The sequence below is a fragment of the Cydia amplana genome, chromosome 7, assembly GCF_948474715.1.
Source record: "Cydia amplana chromosome 7, ilCydAmpl1.1, whole genome shotgun sequence".
Classification (NCBI taxonomy): Eukaryota; Metazoa; Arthropoda; class Insecta; order Lepidoptera; family Tortricidae; genus Cydia; species Cydia amplana.
Window position 1 is genome coordinate 4,431,676 of NC_086075.1, and position 27,297 is coordinate 4,458,972.

The 27,297-nt window shown below is 39.9% G+C and overlaps 1 protein-coding gene across 1 annotated transcript in view; it reads left to right on the plus strand.

Annotated features, from left to right (window-relative positions):
* Nucleotides 1-27,297, plus strand: part of LOC134649742 (PH and SEC7 domain-containing protein) — a 67,260-nt gene that overhangs the window by 21,717 nt on the left and 18,246 nt on the right. The window contains exons 5-8 of the mRNA XM_063504572.1: nucleotides 14,221-14,481; nucleotides 14,966-15,076; nucleotides 16,844-16,949; nucleotides 24,230-24,363. Of these exons, the coding sequence (XP_063360642.1) occupies nucleotides 14,221-14,481; nucleotides 14,966-15,076; nucleotides 16,844-16,949; nucleotides 24,230-24,363 (612 nt within the window). The remainder of the gene's footprint in view (nucleotides 1-14,220; nucleotides 14,482-14,965; nucleotides 15,077-16,843; nucleotides 16,950-24,229; nucleotides 24,364-27,297) is intronic.

Below are 27,297 nucleotides of genomic sequence, written 5' to 3' on the forward strand. Positions count from 1 at the left end.
AGTTCCCGTTCCTATGCCAGTGCCACCTACGCGTACGTATACTGCGCTAGCACTGTCTGCATACAATACGCGCATGCCTTTTTCTTCCAACTCGCACCTCCAGCCTGTTCAATTTAACCACTATGCGAGCCTTACCCGAGAGCACTAATTGGGCACGCAAATATCTACGCCTCAGCCACGAAACGCACGTTCTACGCTGACGCCGACCGCCATACCCTCCTAAGGCCCAGCCATACAAACGAAACATCTTAAATTTGCCACTGAAATTTGAACCTAAACAATAGGAAATAGAGTTGATTATGCGTTGTTTAAAAATTGAACGAAACAAAGCAAAAGCGACTCTGTTCCAATTGAACATGGTTTAACTTACATCGAACTGAATAGGTACTATAGGTAGGACCTTGGGCCTTAGGAGGTTAAATTGTTTACAACAAATGTAGGTACGGCAAAGGGCGTCAGCGTCAGCGTGTCCGTTCGGAGCGTGCGTTCCATGGCCCTCGTGTTATAATCTACTACCACTGCGTGCATACAGTGCAATTCGAAAATGACGCGTTCGCGACGCACACGCCGCAGGTTTCAAAATCTCGTGGTCCTATATGTACTGGTTCGTCTTAGTGCTCGTCTCGCTTGCTCTAAATTAGTAATGCGAGTAGATGGTGCTGTCTAGCCCAATTTTACTTGAATATGCACTGTCGGGATAGTCGAGATCCGGATATTGTGCAATGCTGCGGTTTGTATTTATATCTACTTTAGAGATTCTTCTTTAAACTTAAATTAATGTACATTCGTAATTAAAGATAAAGATAAAGATATTTATTTGCAAAATGTAGTGGTAAACATAGTTGGACAGTAGACAATTAAGTGCGTACATTTACTTAAAGAAGCATGCAAACTTTTCTTATTAACTAGGTACTATAACTAAGTATATACATATAAAAAGTTATAGAACAATATTAAGAGCACACATACTAATTAATTTCTATCTAAGATAAACAATATATTATAATCATTATTATCCATCATCATTCATTATTTTCCATTATACTTATCATACATATTCATTATTTACACATGTCAAATATTCGTCGATTCTATAATAACACTTATCCAAACAAAATCTATATAATTTGTATTTAAATTCAGGCATGTCAGAGTTTCTTATTTCTACAGGTAAATTATTAAATATTTTTATAGACATACATAACACATTGTTTGCAAAGAATGCTGTCTTTGAGTGGAACGGATAGCATAGATCAGTGCCATTTCGAGACGGATATATTGTGGTAGTTGCCTTATTTCTAAATAAACCTATAACTTTACTTAAATACATTAAGATACCTACCTACCTTAGATTAGGTTAAAGATGCGACTCTACAATGTTATCTTAGGTAATACAACTCGTCTTTGACGATTACACTGTCAGTATCATGTCAAATAAGTAAAAACAATACACTCCTTTTTTGGGGCAGTCGTGTAAAAAGACTGTAATATGTCGCTATTGGGAACGAATTTAGTCAACATTAAAATTATTGACATACGGAAACTCAAATAAAATTTCGGCCCTGTCAGTCATCACACCAAGGCACCCCTAGTGAATATCTGTCTGATTAATTCGTAGGTACTAACAGCAACACTGACCATCATTAAACCTTACGTCTTTGCAATAAGGATCACTTATTGTCAATTACAGCAAGCAAACATAGAAGACGAATTAGTTTCCATAATTCCCTTCCCCCAACCGGACGCCAGCTGATTTCCTGCGATATGCAATGCATTAGGACCATGTGGCGCGCCCCCATGCCCCGATAGGGTTGTGTTTTATCTGTGGCGATAAAGTTATCCCTCGTTTACTAAAGACTGTATATTTATAGATAAGTATTGCGTCATTTTATAACCTAAAATGATCAACTGGGGGTAAGAGGAATATATAGCTTAGAATACATTTAAAAGTTGGAAAAATTACTGTCTTGGGTGAGACTTGAACTCACGGCCTCTGGAAAAGAGGAATATACTTAGTTTAGGTATTTTACCTAAAAGCAAACGCCTTATAACCCACCGCTATAAGCTTGCGTTTTGCAGCATTTGCCCCATTATTGCGATAGCCCTGAATGACCTATTTTAATAAATGTTGTCCTTAAATAAATCCATTTGGACATAGTATATTATCATCATTGCGTAGGCAATGTATTATATGATAAAATTGCAGATATAAATTTCATAGTAACTCGTAGCACGTCGCAATCATAAATATTATAAAATAATTTCAGCCTAATAATACCAACAACTCACACAGTATATGATGTCGACCTAGATTCCTAGATTGAACTGGGTGACACTCTATTTTCATCAAGGCAGAAATATAGAAATATCTAAGGCGTTTCCTCTTATAGAGAACTGCACTTTGCTAGAATATATCCTGTTTCCTTGAAAAGGTTTCCCTGGGACTGGGAGAAAATTTAGAATTTCCGTTTAAAATAGGTACCTGTATGGCTTCAGACATGTTTATGATAGGGTTGAAATTGCGGGGCGCCATTTTGAAAACGAGAATCCTTGCAAATTCTAATTTAGACATTCTATTTAACAATCTCAGGGGCGCCGACATAGACACTTAGACAGTTTGGGACAATTAACACATGGGATACTTTCAACGCGGAAATCTTTCCTGTATGCCTAGCACATGATTGGCGCGACACTATCTCGTGGCGAGATAGACTACCCGTCTTTTTATAACTATGTTAATTAAAGAGGGATGGGTAATTTTGCAGTTCTTCTACTAATATTTGGATCTAGTAGGTAATAAGGATAGTATGTCGTACTAATAACTAGAGGGCTTTCGTTAGCTCTTAGTACATAAGTAATTTAAGTAATGCGACTTGATGACAATAATAACTTACATGCAGTTAGTCATATCAAATAATCAGTAGTCCTAGAAATCGGCGTAGCAACCCTAATGTAAATCTACTGGTACTGGCACTAACTCGCCGCGGGTCAGTTACGATAATGCATATGACGTGTCAAACTCATTCCACCGTACTTATTACGAGTCTTATAAGTAGTAATATGTAACTTAAAAGGGACCTAAAAGAAATATCTCGGACCAAATAGAGAGTGCTGTCGTAAAACAAGTGTATTTAGACTTATGTATATGTATATGCAACATTATCATCCTACATATTGTCACGATGCGTTAAGGCTTGCCCAGACACAGAGCGCGACGCAGCGACGCGTCCGCGCCGCGCGACCGCGGCACATGCTAACAGGTTACCGACGTCAAACAGACTGCGTCCCGCCGGTATCACGCCCCGCTTCTGTCGCGCCCCGCGCCGCGCGGCCCCTTGCGTCCGCGCAGCGCTGCGCCGCGCGGACGCGGCGGGACGCGGCGGGCCGCCGCGTTGCGCTGGGTCACATCAGTCGGATCGGACGTTAGGCAGCGAGCGGTGGCGCGCGGCCGCGCCGCGTTCCCGCGCGGCCGCGCCGCGTTCGCGCGCGCGATGAGGGCGTGTTGAAAGCGCGGTCCGCGCGCGCCCTGTTTGAACAGTCATCGCGTCGGCATCACGCGGCGCGGACGCGGCGCTGCGTCGCGCCAAGTCGCGCTCTGTGTCTGGCCAAGCCTTTATGCGTTAGTATCAGTTGTATAGAATCGCAAAAAGCAAGCTCTTTTACAACTGTCACTTTTTAGACGCTTATAGTCTGGCGTGCGTTTACTATCGGATTCTATCTTGTCATGGAGATCAACCAAGCGTGTCAACCCTAACTTTATTAGGGTTAACACGGACATTCGCGAGCAGATGTTTCGTTCTGTAGTGTTAATTTACCCGTGATGACGTGTCAAAAATGACGTTTAGTATGAGTGCCAATGAGTCAAAGCGAACGAACTGGTAAACTGTTAGTTCACACTGTGGATGTCTACAGTCAACTCGCCACACTTAAAAAATAGGAACGTACTAACCTACGTATAGTACGTACTAACGTTTTTAACCCATGACGAGTTTTAACTGAGAGTGAACCAGCTTTAAAAGTAACACAACGGTAGAACAAACTAACGTGTATATTTCATTACCTAATAAATTCTCATAAAATCGGAATACACGATTGATTGTTATAGATCAAATTAATTAATTGATATTACTATTTACGGACACGGTTATTAAGCATAGCAATTGAAATGTAACCATCTAATTAAGAGGCAACAGGAGTGGTCATTTCTCCATACAAAGGTACTCGACTGTTTCCTCCGTGGGTTTTGAAGCTAGAGCAATGATTTTTTCAACACAGATTAATATTGTCAATATCTGTGTCGGACCGTTTTGCTTTTTTTGATATTTTTGGTTTTTTAAGGCGCTAGAGCCCTTCAAAAATGGCCAAAATGGCCTAATTGACTATGCCGCAATGAGAGGCGTGGTATTCAAAACTGATATCAATTAGCCAAAAAAGCAAAACGGTCCGACACAGATAATTTCATAATCATTTAGATTTCCAAATTTGGTTACGATTGGTTAAGTTTTGGAGGAGGAAACAGTCGAGTACGAAACCTCGATTTCTAAGATTTTTACGCAGGATTTTTCGCCTTGTCCTTATTGCACTAGTTTTAAGAGCCGCTTCCGTTAGCGAGACAGGTATATTTACCTAAAATATTTAAATCTCAGCTCCTGTTTCGTCTTAATAACTTAACCAACGTTAACGGAGTATAAATATGGTTATTCAAGGTATTGACTGCACTTAAGAGTCACACGGACCTGAGCCCGTACCATAAGTCACTGACAGTGTCAAAACTGACATTTACGCTATCCAGAACGTAATTTACTTTGTATACATCTCGTTTGCACTAATATGCGAGTACGAGCGAGATGTATAGAAAGTATTAGTCAGTTATATATTTATGTCAGTGCCAAACTGATGGTAGAGTCTGGCTAATGAAAGTTGAGCCTGAGATAACGCGGGAATTTCAATAAAAACCGCACCTGGCAATAAAATTACTATGAAATTAAATGACAGCTTGAAACTGACAGCTTATTTGATAGGAAAAAAGTTGCCATATAAAAAGTTTTAAATAAATCTCAGGCTCAACTTTCATTAGCCAGACTCTAGCCGTGCTGGCCGCCGCCGCCAGTAAACTTGGCATGTACATTTACGTCACATTATCTATATCTGGGGCTCGTTTCTCAAAAGCTTGTAACTTGTAATACAAGCGGATGTCACCTTTTGACATCATTTGTTAGAAAGGGATTTCCACTTGTATTACAACTTACAAGCTTTTAAGAAACGGGCCCCTGGTACTAGTTTTCGTTGCTGAAAAATGGTATAGTATTTTGTAAAATGAGAGCGTAACTTCGATTCGCATATTAAATAACATTATCGCGAATTTATTCTATTACCTTCATTTACCGACTGATTTTGTTTTGACAATTAGCTGAGACATCAGTTAACCCGTAGCCGCGACGACGATCAGTGAAACCAGTGTCGAAACGTCGGCAAATAAAGGTAGTAAAATAAAATAAATTCGCGATAAACCCGCTTGTAAGTGTGATTTAATGTGTTCAAAACGCGAAAGTTTTAAACTTCACCTCGATGGTATGGTTCCTGTGACTCTTAATACACCCAGGGAAACGTGAATTCAGGCGTAACAGCTCATTGAAGCCTGACGCTACGTCAATAATGGGATTCTGTTGACGTCTTGTACATATATAAGGTAAAAATAATAAGGTAAATTATATCTAATAAATACACAATAAAAACAGTTGTGACTTAGCTTGCGCTTGGATTCAGTGTGTACGTGCAATAGTACATTTGTTATTTAGTTTCTCATTGGAAATCATAGTGTTCATACAATTCCTAGAAGTTTTTAGTAGACCTAAATAATCAGAAGTGAATAATGTGACCTCAAATTATAGGTTAGTGCGCAATTGCAAGTCATAAGAGACTACTCAGCAACTTAAAATAATCCAAATACCACTGCGAACTAGACTGTACAGTTACAGTTGCCCCATATAGATATGAGCGCCAATATGCATATAGCCGGCGGCGGCGCGCCGGTCAAAATAGGTCGGCGGCGGCGGCGAATCGGCGGCGTGGCCTTGAAACACCTTCGATTAATGAAAAAATAATTCAAACCAAAATTTTACCGAAAAAACATGTTTTTGCTGTAAGAAAGTTATGAAATAAATGCATCTTTTATTTTCAAGGATAATTTATTGAATAATATTACGAAAAAAATTGATATCATATAAACTGTGGATAAGCGGTATTGCGCGGCATCAGAAGCGGTCTTAATCTTGGCGAGGCTCTGGCCGGAAGATCTTAGCGAGGCCCTTATCTTTTGTGCTAACTTAAAAATTGCGGTTTGGCTGTATCAGGGCATATAGAAAAAAATACATAGAGTGTTCACTCCATACATCAGTTTTAGTACCAAAAAGACTATTAGCATCTAGCATCGAGTAGTGGAACTATCAGTACTGCTACTTGACAATAGATGTAGCACCGACCGGAAAGTCTTATGCTGTTGAGATAAGACTTTCCGGACGGTGCTACATCTATTGTCAAGTAGCAGTACTGATAGTTCCGCTACTCGATGCTAGATGTAGACACTGAAATTAATAGTCTGAACTGATGTATGGAGTGAGCACTCTTGTCTTACTATATTTCTCTATGATCAGGGAAACGTCTTGTCGACAGTCCAAAGAAAATTGAGCTCCGTCATTAACCAATATCGACCCAATAAAACCGATTTATATCAAAAAGTGAGGCCCAACTCCGAGCTCCATGTAACACCGAAGACTTGATTTCGACGCCTCCCAATGCGAGGCCAGAGGAAGAGCTGCAGGTAAGCATACAGCTAAGTTCGAAAGCCAAGTGTAAGCATGGCTGACGGCCGAACGCCTGGAGCGCCGATTGCGGCGCGCTTCAGTGCGAGGCCGAGCTGCTAGAGAGCAGAGCGAGGGTACAGGCCGATAAAGACTGAAGCCATAGTGTTAAAGAGATCTGGAGCTTTCCTGCGGGCGCATTCGTGCGACGCCAAAGGCCGAGCTGCAATGGAGCTAAGATCGGATAAGGACCAATGCTCAAGCATTTTAAAACAGGCCGAAAGTTGAGCTCCAACCAGGGCCAAAAACTTGCAGGTTCAGATAGCGGTTTAATTCCATGCGAGCGATGCACAGCCAAAGATTGAGCTGTGAGAGAGCAAAGCTTGAAATTTGAACAGTGGCCAAGTTTAATTGAGACCCGATTCCGACGCCCTTCCGTGCGAAGCCAACGGCCGGACGTTTGGACGTGGAAACGCTTAATATCTCAAAATTAACCTAATTTTATACCTTTTAAAGACGTTTAACCATGCTTGCAATGGTTAAATTCGCGGTAAATGATGATGGTTAGCTGGCAAAATTAGTTATGCATTGGATCGGTAATCCAAAGATGTGGGTTCGAGTCTCACGTTAGCCAGAGTTGATCACAGTTAATTTTTTCATTGTGATTGACATATGTCTATTGACTATCGTATATATACAATCTATAAATTGTAATGTGGAATGTCCCACAATAAAAATGGAAGGAAATCAGTTTGTTTACAAGCATATTGATGTTAAAATTGATATTAAATAATTTCGTTTTCCCAAGACTAGTAGCGCGATTACTAGACAGATAAGTTTGCATTTGCCTTCGATATTTTTGAATTATATTGGGCCTAAAATACCTTTTGAATGGCTATAAACTATTTGAAGTGGCGCCGTTAATGATCTAAACTCGATTAAAAACATATTATCTGATTCTGAAAGTAGTACTAGCTACCAAGGTCACGCCGATGCCACGCCGATAGCGCAGCGTCGGCGGCGGCGGCGCGAAAATTTTGTCGGCGGCGGCGGCGCGCCGGCGCGGCGCTCATATCTAGCCCCATATGACCAAAATTGGGTTTTATTTATACCAGTCTTACTACTGTAAGTAGGTAATACCAAAGAGTTATTGACTGTCGAAGAGTTGCAAAGGCTGAAAAAATCGTAGCCTGCAGGCGTATTGTGGATGGATTTATCCACATGATAAAATAACGGTCACTTTTTAAAACCGAGGGGTAAAAAGTGACGGACACCGTTTTATCACGCTGTCAAGTTGACAAGAACGACCGACGACGAGTTTGACAGCAGAACTTTACGGCGTCAGATGATTTTGTGATTGATAACTGTAGGCATAGCGACATAGCGACAGTCTCTCGCGTGCAAGATAGACTACCCGACTTTTTAGGGTTCCGTAGCCAAATGGCAAAAAACGGAACCCTTATAGATTCGTCATGTCTGTCTGTCTGTCTGTCCGTCTGTCCGTCTGTCTGTCCGTCCGTATGTCACAGCCACTTTTCTCCGAAACTATAAGAACTATACTGTTGAAACTTGGTAAGTAGATGTATTCTGTGAACTGCATTAAGATTTTCAGACAAAAATAGAAAAAATACAATAAATTTTTGGGGTTCCCCATACTTCGAACTGAAACTCAAAAATTTTTTTTTCATCAAACCCATACGTGTGGGGTATCTATGGATAGGTCTTCAAAAATGATATTGAGGTTTCTAATATCATTTTTTTCTAAACTGAATAGTTTGCGCGAGAGACACTTCCAAAGTGGTAAAATGTGTGTCCCCCCCCCTGTAACTTCTAAAATAAGAGAATGATAAAACTAAAAAAAATATATGATGTACATTACCATGTAAACTTCCACCGAAAATTGGTTTGAACGAGATCTAGTAAGTAGTTTTTTTTTAATACGACATAAATCGCCTAAATACGGAACCCTTCATGGGCGAGTCCGACTCGCACTTGGCCGCTTTTTATAGCTGTATTAATTAGAAAATGACGGATAGCTTATCTCGCGCGCAAGATGTAATCGCGGTACACTCGTGCTAAGCATACTAGATAGTCAAACATCAACTTTTGACAACCAGTTGCCATATATAATGACACATACATCAGTATATCATCTTGTAACCCCCTTTCCAGTTTAGAAATGTCACTCTCGCCAGTCTCGCCGTTCATTCCAAAGTCAACCACCATTCTGGCACCCTGTTATTACGAATTAGTGTGAGATTATTTATATCAATTTGTCCCATCTTGATCGGCAACTGTAATTGAGTTATGTAAGGTGTTCAAAAGCGCGGGTCGCACGCGAGCGGGCCATTACCTTATTGGCCGAACTCGTTCATAGATATATATAAATGCACGTGTCCTGACTGATTGACTGACTGACTGACTGACTGACTGACTCATCAACGCAGAGCCGAAACTACAAACGCTAGAAAGTTGAAATTTGGACACTAGGTTGCATTTATAAAATGTATAAGAGCTAAGAAGCGATTTTGAGAAATTCAACCCCTAAGGGGGTTAAAAAGGGGATGAAAGGTTGTATGGGGTGCAAGTTTTATTTTAAGCTAGGAATTTGAAACTTTGTAAAAATGTACTATATTAAAAAACAAGAAAACTAATTTCTGCGTTTTCGAAAATTCATCCCCCAAGGTGGTGAAAAAGGGGTTGAAAGTTTGTATGGAGATCAAATATTTTTGTGAGTGTTGGACTTGAAACTTTGTATATGGGGATATTATTATAAGACGGGAAAAGTAATTTCAGCGTTTTTGAAAATTCATCCCCTAACAGGGTTAAAAAGGGGTTGAAAGTTTGAACCCATTACAAATGCTTTGAAACTTCTTAGAAAGACATAATAGTCGATGACAAAAAAAAAGGAATTGCGACGTTTTAGGTAATACAACCCCTAAGGGGGTAAAAAAGGGGATGAAACTTTGTCCTGGGGTGCAAATTTTATTTTAAGCTAGGACCTTGAAACTTCGTAAAAAGGTATTAAATTAAAAAACAAGAAAACAAATTTCTGCGTTTTCGAAAATTCATCCCCCAAGGTGGTGAAAAAGGGGTTGAAAGTTTGTATGGAGATCAAATATTTTTGTGAGTGTTGGACTTGAAACTTTGTATATGGGGATATTATTATAAGACGGGAAAAGTAATTTCAGCGTTTTTGAAAATTCATCCCCTAACAGGGTTAAAAAGGGGTTGAAAGTTTGAACCCATTACAAATGCTTTGAAACTTCTTAGAAAGACATAATAGTCGATGACAAAAAAAAAGGAATTGCGACGTTTTAGGTAATACAACCCCTAAGGGGGTAAAAAAGGGGATGAAACTTTGTCCTGGGGTGCAAATTTTATTTTAAGCTAGGACCTTGAAACTTCGTAAAAAGGTATTAAATTAAAAAACAAGAAAACTAATTTCTGCGTTTTCGAAAATTCATCCCCCAAGGTGGTGAAAAAGGGGTTGAAAGTTTGTATGGAGATCAAATATTTTTGTGAGTGTTGGACTTGAAACTTTGTATATGGGGATATTATTATAAGACGGGAAAAGTAATTTCAGCGTTTTTGAAAATTCATCCCCCAAGGTGGTGAAAAAGGGGTTGAAAGTTTGTATGGAGATCAAATATTTTTGTGAGTGTTGGACTTGAAACTTTGTATATGGGGATATTATTATAAGATGGGAAAAGTAATTTCAGCGTTTTTGAAAATTCATCCCCTAACAGGGTTAAAAAGGGGTTGAAAGTTTGAATCCATTAAAAATGCTTTGAAACTTCTTAGAAAGACATAATAGCCGATGACAAAAAACAGGAATTGCGACGTTTTAGGTAATTCAACCCCTAAGGGGGTAAAAAAGGAGATAAAACTTTGTCCTGGGGTGCAAATTTTATTTTAAGCTAGGACCTTAAAACTTCGTAAAAAGGTAATTAATTAAAAAAACAAGAAAACTAATTTCAGCGTTTTTAAAACTTCTTCCCCCGAGGTGGTAAAAACGGGGTTGAAAGTTTGTACGGAGATCAAATATTTTTGAGAGTACGGGGCTTGAATCTTTGTATTTGGGGATATTATTAGAAGACAGGAAAAGTTATTTCAGGGTTTTGTAAAATTCATCCCCTAACAGGGTTAAAAGGGGGATGAAAGTTTGTATGGAGTTCAAATTTTATTTTAAGTTAGGAACTTGAAACTTCGTAAAAATATATGTTATTAAAATACAAGAAAACTAATTTCAGCGTTTTTGAATTATCATCCCCTAAGGTGGTAAAAAGGGGGTTAAAAGTTTGTATGGATATCAAACATTTTTTCGAACGCGGGACTTGAATCTTTGTATTTCGGGATATTATTAAAATACAGGAAAAATAATTTCAGCGTTTTGTAAAATTCATCCCCCAACAGGATTAAAAAGGGGTTGAAAGTTTTAATCCATTACAAATGCTTTGAAACTTCTTAGAAAGGCAGAATAGCCGATTACAAGAAAGTAATTGCTATTTTTTGGAAATTCAACCCCTAAGGGGGATAAAAAGAGGATGAAAGTTCGTCTTAGGGTGCAAATTTTATTTTAAGCTAGGAACTTGAAACTTTGCAAAAAGGTATTAAATTAAGATACAAGAAAACTAATTTCAGCGTTTTTGAAAATTCATCCCCTAAGGTGGTGAAAAAGGGGTTGGAAGTTTGTATGGATATCAAACATTTTTTCGAACGCTCGACTTGAATCTTTCTATTTGGGGATATTATTAGAAGACAGGAAAAGTTATTTTAGCGTTTTGTAAAATTAATCCCCTAACAGGGTTAAAACAGGGGGTTGAAAGTTTGTATAGGGTTCAAATTTTATTTAAAGCTACAAACTTGAAACTTTGTAAAAATGTATTTTATCAAAAGAGAAGAAAACTAATTTCAGAGATTTTGATAATTCATCCGCCGAGGTGGTGAAAAAGGGGTTGAAAATTTGTTTGGAGGCCAAACATTTTTTTGAGTGCGGGACTTGAATCGTTGTATAAAGGCATATTATTAGAATACAAGAAAAATAATTTCAGCTTTTAAAAAATCATCCCCTAAAATGATTAAAAAGGGGTTGAAAGTTTGTATAGGGTTCAAATTTTATTTAAAGCTAGGAACTTCAAACTTCGTAAATAGGTAGTTAGGTAGTAGGTTTTATTAAATAGAGGACATGAAAATCTTCTAAGGGGGTTTAGAGGGATTATATCGAGGACAATTTTATTCAGTTAGGGGCTTGAAACTTCGTAGGTTGTGAAAGACAAAGTCTCATGCGTTGTATAATATTAATAATTAACAAATGATTAACCGTCCTACCGCAATCACTTGCTGCACAATGTTCTAAGCTAATGTAGTAATATATAACCACCAATATACAAATCCACGCGTACGAAGTCGCGGGCAACAGCTAGTAGATATATAGGTACGAATGTAATGACATGACGATGTTTCGGGGTTGTCGAAAATTCAAGTAGCCAGTGTGGTGCCAATATCGAATACTTACATTTTTTTTTTTCTTTTTCTTACGAGTTGACAGGTTACGAGACAGTCCATGCGTATTATTTTACTCTAAATTTATTGTAAAAAGTTACATGTAGTTGAAATATTGTAATATTACTGCCATAAAAAATACTAGCATATGCCCGCAACTTCCGCTGCGTGGAATGACGATGAAAATTGATAAAACTATCCTATATCCATCTTTGGGCTTCAAACGATCACCATACAAAATTTTATCTCTATCGGTTCAGCTGTTTAAGTGTGAAAAGTTAACAGACAAACAGTTACTTTCGAATTTGTAATATGACAGCAGCAGCAGATTAATATTATTATCGCAGTAGTTGAAACGTAACCAATGAAATGAACAGTCAGCAGCAGAAGTAGCTAAGCGGGCCAGGAGTTCAAAATGATCTTGACAGGACTTTATTGTTAAGAGAATAAGAGCGTGTCAAAGGTAATATGTAATATTGAACACCTCGCCCGCTTAGTAACTTTTGCTGCTGACTGAACCTTAAAATGTCAACATACTAATAAAGTTGGGTAAACAACGTCGATAGGAGGTAAATAATAAATCACTCGATACTGTATGATTTGATTGAACTTCGCTGGGACGCCGCCTTATTAAACTTTATCGATTATTTATCTAATCAGCTCTATTCCCTTAGGTAAGAGTAAGAGAGTAGGTAATGAAATCGATTAGAACTACATACCTTGAAGCAGGGATGTTGCGAATATCCGCATCCGCAACCGCGGAACTTCCGCATTATTTTCAACATCCGCATCCGCATAAAATCGATGCGGATGTAATGCGGATGCGGATGTGGAACAGGTCGGTACAGGAACGTCTTAGCATCGGCGTAAGTGCTAGACTGCTAGGTAATTTAGTCATTAACCAAAAAACCTATTAGAAATGAGCAGTCAAGCGTGAGTGGGACTTATTGTACGGAGCCCTTGGAATGCGAGTCCGACTCGCACTTGGCCGGTTTTTTGAAAAAAAAATTACTAAAATGTAATATTTGACGTTTTTTATGGTACTATCTTGACATCCGCATCCGCGGATGTGAGCCTTTAAAGATCCGCATCCGCATCCGCGGATGTCAAAAAATCGGCATCCGCAACATCCCTGCCTTGAAGTATACGGTATAAGGGACTCAACGTATTACACTCTACTGCATAAGTTGCGATCAGTTTTTGCACTCTTTTTTAGAAAGATTATTAGAGGCATTTATTAGGTATTTTACCTAAAGTCACCCCCTACGTCAGATTTATATGTAGTTAAAAAATATGTCGTTTATATTTGAATAATTTTCTTTTTGAGTTGTGGGCAATTGAAAACCAAACTTAAGTTATGTTTATAGTGTTATGCCAAGTTTAACTATCGTTTTGTGACGAAACGTGTGTTGTTTGACGTTGACCATCAGTCTTGTGACGAATGCTAACCGGCGATCCATACTTCATAGACTAATAACCAATATTATACTTGTGCAAGTATGTGTTTCGTTTTCACGGTCTAGCGGTTCGACAATACAGTTGCATCAGGCTGAAGTAAACAGTGTTTCATTCGTTTAAACAATTTTATTACTTTATACTATTAATGTAATAATCAACTAAGAACTACGGGCCTAGTTTACCCTCTGGGTTGGAAGGTCAGATGGCAGTCGCTTTCGTAAAACTAGTGTCCACGCCAATTACTGGGATTAGTTGCCAAGCGGACCCCAGGCTCCCATGAGCCGTGGCAAAATGCCGGGACAACGCGAGGAAGATGAAGATGAATCAACTAAGAACTGGTTTTTGACTAATGCCTCTCAAAAAGTGATTCATATTTTATTTAAGGGATATAATCAGTGCATTATATTGGCAATCCGTAAACTTTTCCTATCCTGACTACCAATATTGTTACTTCCAGAAACTCACCACCCTCCAGTAAATCAAGCAAATCCTCCAACAGCAACTCATCGAGCAACTCCTCAAGCAACGGGTCGGCCGTGCAATCGGGCGATAGTTGCGAGGCCCTCCTAACTGAGGACCGCGTGGACCGGCGGCCTCGGGCTAACCAGCCCAAGTTCGAGGCCTACATGATGACGGGGGATCTCATGCTCAACCTGTCGAGGGTTGAGCATCCACACCACAACAACCACGTGCCTATGCACCGGACACATTACCATAGGTAAATATATCAACACATCTAGAAACTTAACGGGAAAGAGTTGTAAGGTTGTAAATCAGAATAACTGAAGATCGCGTAGGCCAGCGGCCTCGGGGCAAACAGACCATATTCGAGGCCTACATGATAACGGTTAACGAGGCCTAAAATCGTTTAAGTGTGGTCTTGCACCGGCGTTGCTGTCAAATTTCCATCGTATTTTCACGGAAACGTACGAACGTGTCTTGCTATTTCAGTCAGTCCCGGTACAAAAAGTACTGAAGTTGACTGAAGTAGCATCACAAATACGAACGTTTCCGAGAAAATACCATGGAAAACAATTATGCCCTACATCTGTATACGCTGCGTACAACACGTTCTATAAAAAAAGTCTTCCCATACGACGTGATACTCATGGCGCTCACCGTCAACCAGAGACCACGGTCTCAAAAAGACAACTACCTTGAAAAGAGCAAGGCCTAAAGAATCGTAAATGACATCGTTACAGGTACAATTCAACGCCAGCGTCACCGATAGAAAGCCGGTTAGGGCGGGAGGTCACACAGCGGCACAACTCTTCGCCCGATACCGGCCTGCTGGGAGACCACTCCAACAAGTTGTAAGTTGTTCCAGCCGGGCTAGCACATGATTGGCGCGACAGTATCTTACGTCGAGATAGACTACCCGTCCCTCCTTAATTAACACAGAAAAAGACGGGTAGTCTATCACGCCGCGAGATACTGTCGCGCCAATCATGTGCTAGGCCTGCAGGTAGAATTGACCAATCTAAACCCTTATCCTTCTTCGCGTTATCCTGGGAGCCTGGGGTCCGCTTGACAACTAATCCCAAGAATTGACGTAGGCACTACTTTTTACGAAAGCGACTGCCATCTGACCTTCCAACCCAGAGGGGAAACTAGGCCTTATTGGGATTAGTCCGGTTTCGGTCCAAAAAGCAACTGGTATATATGATATTTCGTACATCGTACATGACTACATGAGTTTCGAAAAACTCATTGGTACGAGCCGGGGTTTGAACCCGCGACCACTGGATTGAAAGTAGCACGCTCTTACCGCTAGGCCATCAGCGGCGCTCCCATCTAAACCCTTATTGTACAGAAATAAAGTCAGTAACGTCTACTAGTGTTGCTGCTAGTACGATTCACATCAGATTCAGATGAGATTGTGTCACTCGCTTTATTAGTGATAAAATAATTTCAACCTTCTGAGTATAACAAATAGATTTTAAATTTAAGTGGCAGCTGCCATGACAGCCTTAGCGACAATTAACACTATCATCTAAATAGTTATGTAACTTACTGTATAGAAGGTATACATTGCTTTGACTCTAGCAAGAACATATTAGTGACTAGATTTTATGCAGTTATGCAAAACAATCCCTATATGTATACGTTCAGATGTTTGTGAGCGCCTTGATCGTTCAGATACATCTGGAATGTCAGTAAACAAATTATTTTAAATAAATACAAACATGTTTTGCCGTTTAAGTACAAATTATTCTCGGAATACGATGTCGCTATTACACATTTGCATGTGTTTATGGCCGATAAAGATAATGCTGACCCTGGCCCCAAAGTGTCGTTTTCCTCATGTGTTTTCTATATGTCTAACTTTAAATCACAGATCATTTGCATGTCATGTCGATGGAGTCTCAATTGATACTATACCTCTCACGTTGCTATGGTTTCTTTAAAAAAATAATTCAAACGAATATGTTTTTACCGTATTTCGTTAGTTATGTGTTCCATTTCTAAATAAATTAATGTGCTTTACTTCCAGAAAATGTCTACAAACATTTTACGTGACAGCTAGTCCATATAAAAATGAAGTGTCATAGGGACCATCGTTTGACGCGAGAGATATAATTTAGTATGATTTCGAGTATTTTTAAAACAGGGGCAGGGGCCGTTAGCAGTTCTGTTTAGGACCTAAACAGAATTGCTAAGGGACGGCCCGGAGTTATGCTACTTATATTATAGCTTCGTCCTTTAACGATTCAGTTTAGGTCCTAAACAGAATCGCAATAAGGACATCATGGTAAGGCCCCTGACGTGTGAACCTGGGAGGTTTTAATATTATTTATAATCAGTATCACGATCTCTTTCGATTCTAATAGGAGATAAAAAAGTATTCTGATATTTTTCATAGTATCACTTTGTATTTGTATGAATGGAAAGAACGAAAAATGTATGAAAATTATGTGACACCGATTTGTCTACTCGTATTTGGATTGGAAGAACTCCTAATTCTGAGTAAGAACATCATTTAAAAAAAATCAATAAAGCGGTCTGCACAATTTGAAACGGCGCACCTACATACGTTTTTATAGTTGAAGAATGAATGTAAAATTTAGAATGTATTTCAGATATAGTTCCCAACCCGCGTCACCGGCTAGCGGCACGACCGGCGCCGAGCTGCCGGCGCGCGCGCCGCTCGTCGTGCGCACCTCACGCTCCGAGGACCACCTCCAGGTATACCACTTATACTGACTCTTTCTACCGTGCTCACTTGTATGAGTTATAGTTTGTAGCTTTCTAATAGACCCCGAAGGCTAATCCTATTGTCTATTGTTAAGAAAAACCGCTCGTGCCACGTGCCACAACCACCTGCATAAAAAATCGGTACTTCGGTTACTGAGTGCCGGCGAGTCGGACGCTACAGAACCAGTCTAAAATGTGTCGTCGAGATGCGTAACAAAGGCGCGTTATCGGAGAGCGCACCTACACTGGTTTTTTGAGCGTTGGACTAGCCCGCGCTCAGGTGCCAAATAGAATAATTAGGACCCTTTTTTGCAGGTAAGTAGCACGTGCGGTTTTACTGAACAATAGACAATAGGATAAGCCTTCGGGGTCTACTAGAAAGCTACAAACTATACTAGCGACCCGCCCCGGCTTCGCACGGGTTAACAAATTATACATAAACCTTCCTCTTGAATCACTCTATCCTATATTCCTTGCCGGCGTCTATATTTCCGAGCTCATATAACCCGGCAACCTTCAAATCAAGGGTGAACAGGCACCTTCTGGGCAGACTCGCTCCATCGTAGGCCACGTCTTCGCCTCGGCTAGTCAGTGGCCATGAGTAAGCCCATTTTTAATAAAAAAAAAATCTATTTAAAAAAAAACCGCATCAAAATCCGTTGCGTAGTTTTAAAGATCTAAGAATACATACAGACAGTCAGCGTGAAGCGACTTTGTTTTATACTATGTAGTAATATGTGGCTTTCCATAGAGAAGGGTCCTTATGCTGCAATAAGGACGTGTGTATCAGAATTTCTGTTAACATTTTAGACACATACGAGTATCTTTACTTACTCTTAGGCCCTACGACGTAGACGGGCCTGCTTCACAGTTCACGCAGTCTCCAATGCGCGTTTGAGAGGCCATTGCCATGCCACCTTGTGGTCTAAATTGATAATCCGGACTTGTAGCAAGAGATCTAAGGTCCACCACCTTGCATTTTGGAGACAAAGCAAACCGCTTGGAACAGGTGTTCCTGGGGGTGATCTGAGCTGATTTACCCCGGTTGCCGAGAGGTCCCCCCCAGCAGGTGGGCAGGGGAGGGGGGGCAAAATGCCTCCGGCGCGCATCACTCTAAATTTTATATCTGCATACATCTAGCAACTATATCAAGTTTGGTGTCTTTTTCGTATAATTCGAGGATGGAGAATTCATTTCTGTGACTGTTTAGTTTCACTCACCCATACAAAAAAATCGAGAAATTCAAAATTCAAAAAAAAACTTTACCCTTTTTTTTTTAAATCCTCTACAAAATTAAAACTACGAGGATTTGCTCTACAAAAAAAATACCTGTCAATAGCCTAGTTATCCTTATATATAGAATAGTAAACTTCTCAATCATTTTTCTTTTATAACTCTGTAAAAAAAATATTTATGTCGCGCGGCGTACCTGCATTGTAAGAGCAGTATGCAGCTTTTAGGATTTTTAAGTATGTTTTGATGGTTTCTTATAAGTTATTATGCTTCTTTTTGTAGATTACATTAATATATTACTTCTGGACGTGATATATATGCAAATATAAATGAAATATATAAATAATAATAATAAGTGGCAGCACAATTCCAACAAGCCCTCGAGCTTGGTTCTCTCCCACCTTCCTTAACAACTGGTGTCACCTTCCTGCTCTTCAAGTCCGGTAGTACCACGGAAGCAAAAAACTACAGACCCATCACATGCTTGCCTACACTCTACAAGCTCCTTACATCCATTTTGAGAGCAAAAATCAATGCGCACATTGTCGCAAACAATATTTTGGCTTCCGCTCAAAATGGATGTAGGGTTGGGTCCCGTGGTACTAAAGAGCTCCTCCTCATAGACATGACCATATGCCAACAAATCCGGCGGAACAAGGGGGCCCTCTCAGCCGCTTGGATTGACTATAAGAAGGCCTATGATTCGGTGCCTCATTCATGGCTGGGGAGGGACTTAGAGCTGTATAAAGTTGATGCAGCTTTGAGAGCCTTCCTAAGCGCGTGTATGAGGCAGTGGACTACAGTCCTTCGTCAACCAGGAGGCGGGGATGACCGCTCTGGCCCGCAGGATTTTATAAGGATTGAGCGAGGAATCTTTCAGGGTGATAGTCTGAGTCCCCTGTGGTTCTGCCTAGCTCTGAATCTCCTCATGAACCTCACCCTGCTGAAAGATTTGGGACTAGGTTGCCGGCTTCGGAGAGAGGGTGAAGTCATTTCTCACCTTTTGTACATGGATGACCTCAAATTATTTGCACAAAATAGCCAAGACTTGTTGGACCTACTGAAAACTACCGAAGTCTTCAGTAGTGCCATCAACATGGAGTTTGGTGTCGATAAATGTGCGGTTATACATGTAGAGCGGGGGAGGGTTGTAAATTCAACAAATTTACAACTCTCTGAGACAATGGCTTTCAGATCTATCTCTGAATCAGAAACCTATAAATACCTTGGTATGTCACAGTTTCTGGGTATTGAGGACGAGGGTATTAGACGGTCGGTGAAGGAGCGCTTTTTCAGTCGGCTCACAAAAGTCCTTAACAGTCTTTTGTCAGGAGGCAACAAAGTGCGTGCCTTCAACGCCTGGGTAATGCCCCTACTCACATACTCCTTTGGCATACTAAGGTGGACTCAGACCGAACTGGACGCCCTAGATCGGAGGGTCCGATCACTGCTCACCATGCATCGCATGCTACACCCACGCTCGTCAGTTATGAGATTGTACATCCCACGGAAGTGTGGAGGCCGAGGCTTCCTAAACGCCAAGGATCTCCACAACCGCCAGGTGTACAATCTCAGGAATTATTTCCTTAACAACGAGTGTGGGATGCATCGTGTTGTGGTGGCAGTAGACAGGAACCTCACGCCGCTCTCCTTGGCAAACGAGAACTGGCGCAAACCTGTGGTACTAAGTACTGCGGATCGCAAGGCGGCATGGGAGAGTAAGGTGCTACACGGGCGGTTCTACAAGGCCCTCACGGGACCCGATGTGGACCTGCTCGGGTCGGTGAACTGGTTACGATTCGGGGACCTCTTCGGAGAAACCGAGGGTTTTGCCTGTGCAATTGCGGACGAAGTAATGATGACGAACAACTATCGGAAATATATCCTGAAGGACGGTACGGTCGACATTTGTGGGGCATGCCGCCGTCCCGGAGAGTCACTCAGGCATATCATTTCCGGTTGTTCTCATCTTGCTAACGGCGAGTACTTGCACAGACATAATCTGTGCAAGCTCGTAGCCAGGATTATTCACCAGCAACTTGCTCTTCTATATGGTCTTGTGGACCGCGAAGTACCATACTACAAGTATTTACCTGCGCCTGTTGTCGAGAATGGTCGTGCCACGCTCTATTGGGATCGATCTATCATCACTGACAGGACTATTGTAGCCAATAAGCCTGACATTGTGATAATAGATCGATCGCAATGTCGGGCCGTGCTCGTTGACATCACCATCCCCCATGATGAGAATCTCGTGAACGGTCTAATAGCGAAGAGTCTCGACCAACATCTTGAGAGACTCTCGCTAGGTGGTTGGATCAAGGGCCAGAAGGCGCCAGATGCAGAAGGCGGTGATCTTGGAAACGGCGCGGATAGTCCGCCAGTTCCTCTCTCTGCGGCCCTGACCACCGGCAGCTTGGGCCTTGCCCCGCTGCTGGCGGCACCCTAGGTTAGGTTTTTTATAATGTGTTTATATGTATTTTTTATTGTTTTGTAAGTGTTTTTATATTTTACTTTTATATTCATATTATAAAAAACCTAACTTAAGATGAAAGATAAATAAAGTGAATAATAATAAAATGCTTTATTGCACACTACAAAAGAAATGTTACAAAAGTATGAACAGGTACAAAAATGTAGGTAACAACAGGCGGACTTATCGCTAAATAGCGATCTCTTCCAGACAACCTTCAGATAGTGAGACGGCGGAAAAGATTCAAGTTAACGGAAGTTAAATAAAGATGTTGGGAACTAATACCAACGGTCCCTGAGCGCGAGCGCCGCTGCACTGCACCGCATTCACCTCCGTTTAGATACCTACACTCACAAAACAAAGAAGTAATAGAAGCGAAACGTAGGTGTATAGCGTGTGGCAGCATTATGATTAGCTGATCACACTTTCACCACGGGCTACTGTCAGTCGTTGTCAGTTCAGTATGGCGCTTATGAAATGTCAGATGTGAAAACGATTCCAGTTAAAATTACAAATAATTACAAATATGCCGTGCTGCTCCATTTTGGAGTGTAAAAACACTAGCCGGACAAAAAATATTAGACATGGAGGCATTTCATATCATCGGTAAGTATTATTTCATGTAATATTTCAATATTTTTTACATTTTCGGTTTCCGCAAGGATTTTTGGATTGTTTAGTACAAAAATCAAATTTATGTAAATGAGATAAGGTTGATAATCTACTTAGCGTAAAAGTCATGTACGGGTGCGCTATTCGGCCACAGTGCGAGGACCATATCAAAAAAGTTATCGATGTCGATGTTTGTATAAATACACAATTAGTTTTGTTTAGGTTCATACATGTTCTTGATAATTTATTTTTGTTTTTCCTCTAGCTAGATGATCATATCGAAAAAGTCGTCGCTTATGCACATTTTATATTATGTACAAAATATGTTCTTACTTTGTTATTGCTATTCAATGGATTATTTGATTTAAAGTTTTTCTTATAGTATTGTACCCAACTACCCATACATTTTGGCCCGCGGGCCGGGGTTTGGAGAGCCCTGATATAGCTGGTCAAGCAAATTCTTGTCAGTAAAAAAAGGTGCGAAATTCAAATTTTCTATGGGACGATATCCCTTCGCGCGTACATTTTTTAAATTTGCCGCCTTTTTCTACTGACAAGATCTGCTTGACCAGCTATATTTCCATTGTTTTTAATTAGCGTTTTTTAATAATTTTGCATACGAGTTTATATCGGAGATTCATATTGATGGATGACACAACATTATTGCTTTGTTATGCCTTAACATAATAACGTGCTAGTTAATAAGTATTGTGAACACTTATTAACTACACTTATATACATATTAATTACACTTACTTGCGTGCATGGTACAAAAATAGAAAAAACACAATAAATTTTGAGGGTGCCCCATACTTAGAACTGAAAGTCAAAAAAAATTTTTTCGTCAAACCCACGTGTGGGGTATATATGGGGGATAGGTCTTCAAAAATGATATTGAGGTTTCTAATATAATTTTTTCCCCCTGTAACTTCTAAAATAAGAGAATGATAAAACTAAAAATAATATATGATGTACATTACCATGCAAACTTCTACCGAAAATTGGTTTGAACGAGATCTAGTAAGTAGTTTTTTTTTAATACGTCATAAATCCCCTAAATACGGAACCCTTCACGGGCGAGTCCGACTCGCACTTGGCCGCTTTTTATTAAAAAGTAAGTAGGTAACCTAATCTTCGCCAGAAAATATAATATACATATGTATAAAAAACTGAGTAGTTTACGTGTACTTAAACTAATTATTAATAAGCGTTTATCGATATCACACCGAATCATGCACATCCCTATCGCATATGTCAACGTCATAGTCGAATATTTTATCCTATCGCATTCACTCTTGGAAAAGCCATGCAAGTGTAAAAGGGATAGAGCATAAATGACTATTTACAATAAATAAAAATCGTAGTGCAATTTCGACATAATTTTCTTTACTGTAAGGTTCAAATTATTGTGATGGGTGAGGGTTCATAATTCCTTTCGAAATAAGAAAATATGGCCAATTTTTGTGACAGCGTGTTGGCGACATAGGTTCCCATACTAATCCAGGCACATGGCGTTTCCCCTTAGAGCGCGGCGCGCTCTTTCTTTCTTCCGTGCCTACACTACACGCAAATTTGGTATAATTTTTATGTATACATAGATAAGTATCTCAAAAGACGTAGAAGATAAAAGGTCACAATAACTAAATAAAAAATTGATCTGTCGTGAAACTACCCAGTAGGTAGACAACTCATTCTGCATAGGATAATCCAATATTCAGTTATATCGTACTTATTGTAAATTCCTATATTGTTTTAAATATTTACTTTCTGTACCTACTTGCGTTATGCTGAATAATGTTTTGAAGTAAATGCGTGTCTAAACTAAATGCGTGTAGGTATACCTACTTCAGCACGGTCCGCCGTGCGACACAAAACATTTTTTTAAATACAATTATTAGTTAAAAATGGTTGATAAGTTTATTATTCTATATAGTAGAATAACTGGGCTATTCACATGTATTTTTTTTAGAGCAGATCCTCATAGTTTTAATTATGTAGAGGATTTAAAAAAAAAAAGTGTAAAGGTTTCTTTTGAATTTTGAATTTCTTGATTTTTTTGTATGGGTGAGTGAAAGTTTAGTCACAGAAATGAATTCTCCATCCTCAAATTATACGAAAAAGACACCAAACTTGATATAGTTGCTAGATGTATGCAGATATAAAATTTAGAGTGAGGCGCGCCGGAGGCACTTTCCCCCCCCCCCCCCCCCCCTCCCCTGCCCACCTGCTGGGGGGGACCTCTCGGCAACCGGGTGAAATTAGCTCAGATCACCCCCAGGAACACCTGTTCCAAGCGGTTTGCTTTGTCTCCAAAATGCAAGGTCCCCTTAGAAAACGGGATCTTAGATCTAGTACTATTGATAGTCGATTTTAAACTGTTGTGAGACATACTAACATTGAATAATAATATGGAGACCTAGGCTCTCCGAAACATGTCGCGCGAGTGACTTAAAACAAGTGAGACTGATTTAAACTTTCACGATTTTTACACATTATTAAATTGTAGTTTTTCGAACTACCCGCACTTGGCAAAACGTTCAAGCGGATAAACAAGACCAAGTGCGGGTAGTTCGAAAAACTCGCGCGGTTAGAAGATGCTGATGTCAACTTAAGCCAGTCTTCTCCGAGACCACGGGGACAACGCCGTCCTCGAAACGTCTGAGGTAAATCTTAAAACTTAGATGCGCGATTAAGTCCCGTTGTACAATTTAAAACAAGTGAGTCTAAACCGTTAAATTATTCAAACTTGACTTGATTTTCTATACATACATACATACATACATACGTACATACATAATCACTAGCTCAGTGACCCAAAAAGGATCTTGGTCTTCGACACAAGAGAGCGCCACTCTGCCCTATCCTGCGCCACTTCACGCCAGTTGGGTATTCCGAGTGTATTTTCTATGGGAATTTGTAATCTCATCGACCCCTAACGAACGGATTGTTTCAGAAGGAGTCTTCTCTGAGCGCGGTAGCAGTAGATATGGAAGAAGACGTGACGTCATCACTCAACACGTTGCTCGACGCGCGGCCCGACTCGGCCACTCCCGGCCCTCGTTCAGAATCGGACCCCGTACGGGACAGGTATACTAATTTCAACTTTAATACTTACACATAAGGCGCTGTTTCTAAGGTGGCCGTCCTAGAAGACGTGACGTCATCACTCAACACGTTGCTCGACGCGCGGCCCGACTCGGCCACTCCCGGCCCTCGTTCAGAATCGGACCCCGTACGGGACAGGTATACTAATTTCAACTTTAATACTTACACATAAGGCGCTGTTTCGAAGGTGGCCGTCCTAGAAGACGTGACGTCATCACTCAACACGTTGCTCGACGCGCGGCCCGACTCGGCCACTCCCGGCCCTCGTTCAGAATCGGACCCCGTACGGGACAGGTATACTAATTTCAACTTTAATACTTTCACATAAGGCGCTGTTTCGAAGGTGGCCGTCCTAGAAGACGTGACGTCATCACTCAACACGTTACCCGACGCGCGGCACAACTCGGCAACGCCCGGCCTTCGTTCAGAATCGGACCCCGTACGGGAAGGTATACTAATTTCACCTTTAATACTTCTACATAAAGCGCTGTTTCGAAGGTGGCCGTCCTAAACAACACGTTGCTCGTTCGTTCGTTGCCGACTCTGCCACGCCCGGCCCTCGTTCAGAATCGGACCCCATAAGTCCATGAGTCATGACAGTCATAACTCATATCATACGTCAACGATGGTATATAGATGGTATATGGAAAGCTCTTGGTAATTTTTTTACTTTAAAATACGATAATTATATTAGCCCGCAGCTTTACCTACCCAATAAAACATTTCCCGCTATTCCATTAAGTTGTAATTCGTCACTAAAAGTTCTGACTGGCTAATATAAAATTCTATAGGTATTTACTATTTATGTCAACAATCTTGCGCTGTTTTACAATATTTGAAAGTTGTGTCGCTCGCGGCACAATACACGGGGAATCATTTTTAGGGTTCCGTACCTCAAAAGGAAAAAACGGAACCCTTATAGGATCACTCGTGGGTCTGTCTGTCCGTCCGTCTGTCACAGCCTATTTTTGAGCTCTAATCAGACTTCTGTGGTTATTCTAATTTGTTGGTCAAAATATTAAACTACTAGCTGTTGCCCGCGACTTCGTACGCGTGGATTTGTATATTGGTGGTTATATATTCTACATTAGCTTAGAACATTATGCAGCAAGAGATTGCGGTAGGACGGTTAATCATTTCTTAATTATTAATATTATACAACGCATAAGACTTGTCTTTCACAACCTACGAAGTTTCAAGCCCCTAACTGAATAAAATTGTCCTCGATGTAATACCTCTTACCCCCTTAGAAGATTTTCCTGTCCTCTATTTAATAAAACCTACTACCTAACTACCTTCCGTTTACGAAGACAAGACATTTACGAAGTTTCAAGTTCCTAGCTTAAAATAAAATTTGAACTCCATACAAAATTTCAACCCCTTTTTAACCCTGTTAGGGGATTTACAAAACGCTGAAATAACTTTTCCTGTCTTCTAATAATATCCCCAAATACAAAGATTCAAGTCCCGCGCTCTCAAAAATATTTGATATCCGTACAAATTTTCAACCCCATGTTTTACCACCTTGGGGGATGAATTTTTAAAAACGCTGAAATTTGTTTTCTTGTATCTTAATTCAATACCTTTTTGCAAAGTTTCAAGTTCCTAGCTTAAAATAAAATTTGCACCCTAAGACGAACTTTCATCCCCTTTTTAACCCCCTTAGGGGTTAAATTTCCAAAAACGTTGCAATTACTTTTTTTTGTAATCGGCTATTATGCCTTTTATATTAAAGGAAAAAATGGAAAAATTACGCTTCCGACAGGTCCAGCCGGAAGCGTAATTTTTCCATTTTTTCCTTTAATATAAAATTTGGAATATCGCTCGCAGACGTAATCTGCATGTTTAAAAAATTGATTTATTATGCCTTTCTAAGAAGTTTCAAAGCATTTGTAATGGATTCAAACTTTCAACCCTTGTTTAACCCTGTTAGGGGATGAATTTTACAAAACGCTGAAATTACTTTTCCTGTATTTTAATAATATCCCGAAATACAAAGATTCAAGTCCCGCGTTCGAAAAAATGTTTGATATCCATACAAACTTTCAACCCCTTTTTCACCACTTTAGGGGATGAATATTCAAAAACGCTGAAATTAGTTTTCTTGTATTTTAATAACATATATTTTTACGAAGTTTCAAGTTCTTAGCTTAAAATAAAATTTGAACGCCATACAAACTTTCAACCCCTTTTTAACCCTGTTAGGGGATGAATTTTACCAAACGCTAAAATAACTTTTCCTGTCTTCTAATAATATCCCCAAATACAAAGATTCAAGTCCCGCATTCTCAAAAATATTTCATATTCGTACAAATTTTTAACCCCATGTTTTACCACCTTGGGGGATGAATTTTTAAAAACGCTGAAATTTGTTTTCTTGTATCTTAATTTAATACCTATTTCCAAAGTTTCAAGTTCCTAGCTTAAAATAAAATTTGCACCCTAAGACGAACTTTTATCCCCTTTTTAACCCCCTTAGGGGTTGAATTTCCAAAAACGTTGCAATTACTTTTTTTTGTTATCGGCTATTATGCCTTTCTAAGAAGTTTCAAAGCATTTGTAATGGATTCAAATTTTCAACCCCTGTTTAACCCTGTTAGGGGATGAATTTTACAAAACGCTGAAATTACTTTTCCTGTATTTTAATAATATCCCCAAATACAAAGATTCAAGTCCCGCACTCTCAAAAATATTTGATCTCCGTACAAATTTTCAACCCCTTTTTTACCACCTTGGGGGATGAATTTTTAAAAACGCTGAAATTAGTTTTCTTGTTTTTTAATTTAATACCTTTTTACGAAGTTTCAAATTCCTCGCTTAAAATAAAACTTGCACCCCATACAACCTTTCATCCCCTTTTTAGCCCCCTTAGGGGTTGAATTTTTCAAAATCGTTTCTTATCTCTTGTACACTTTA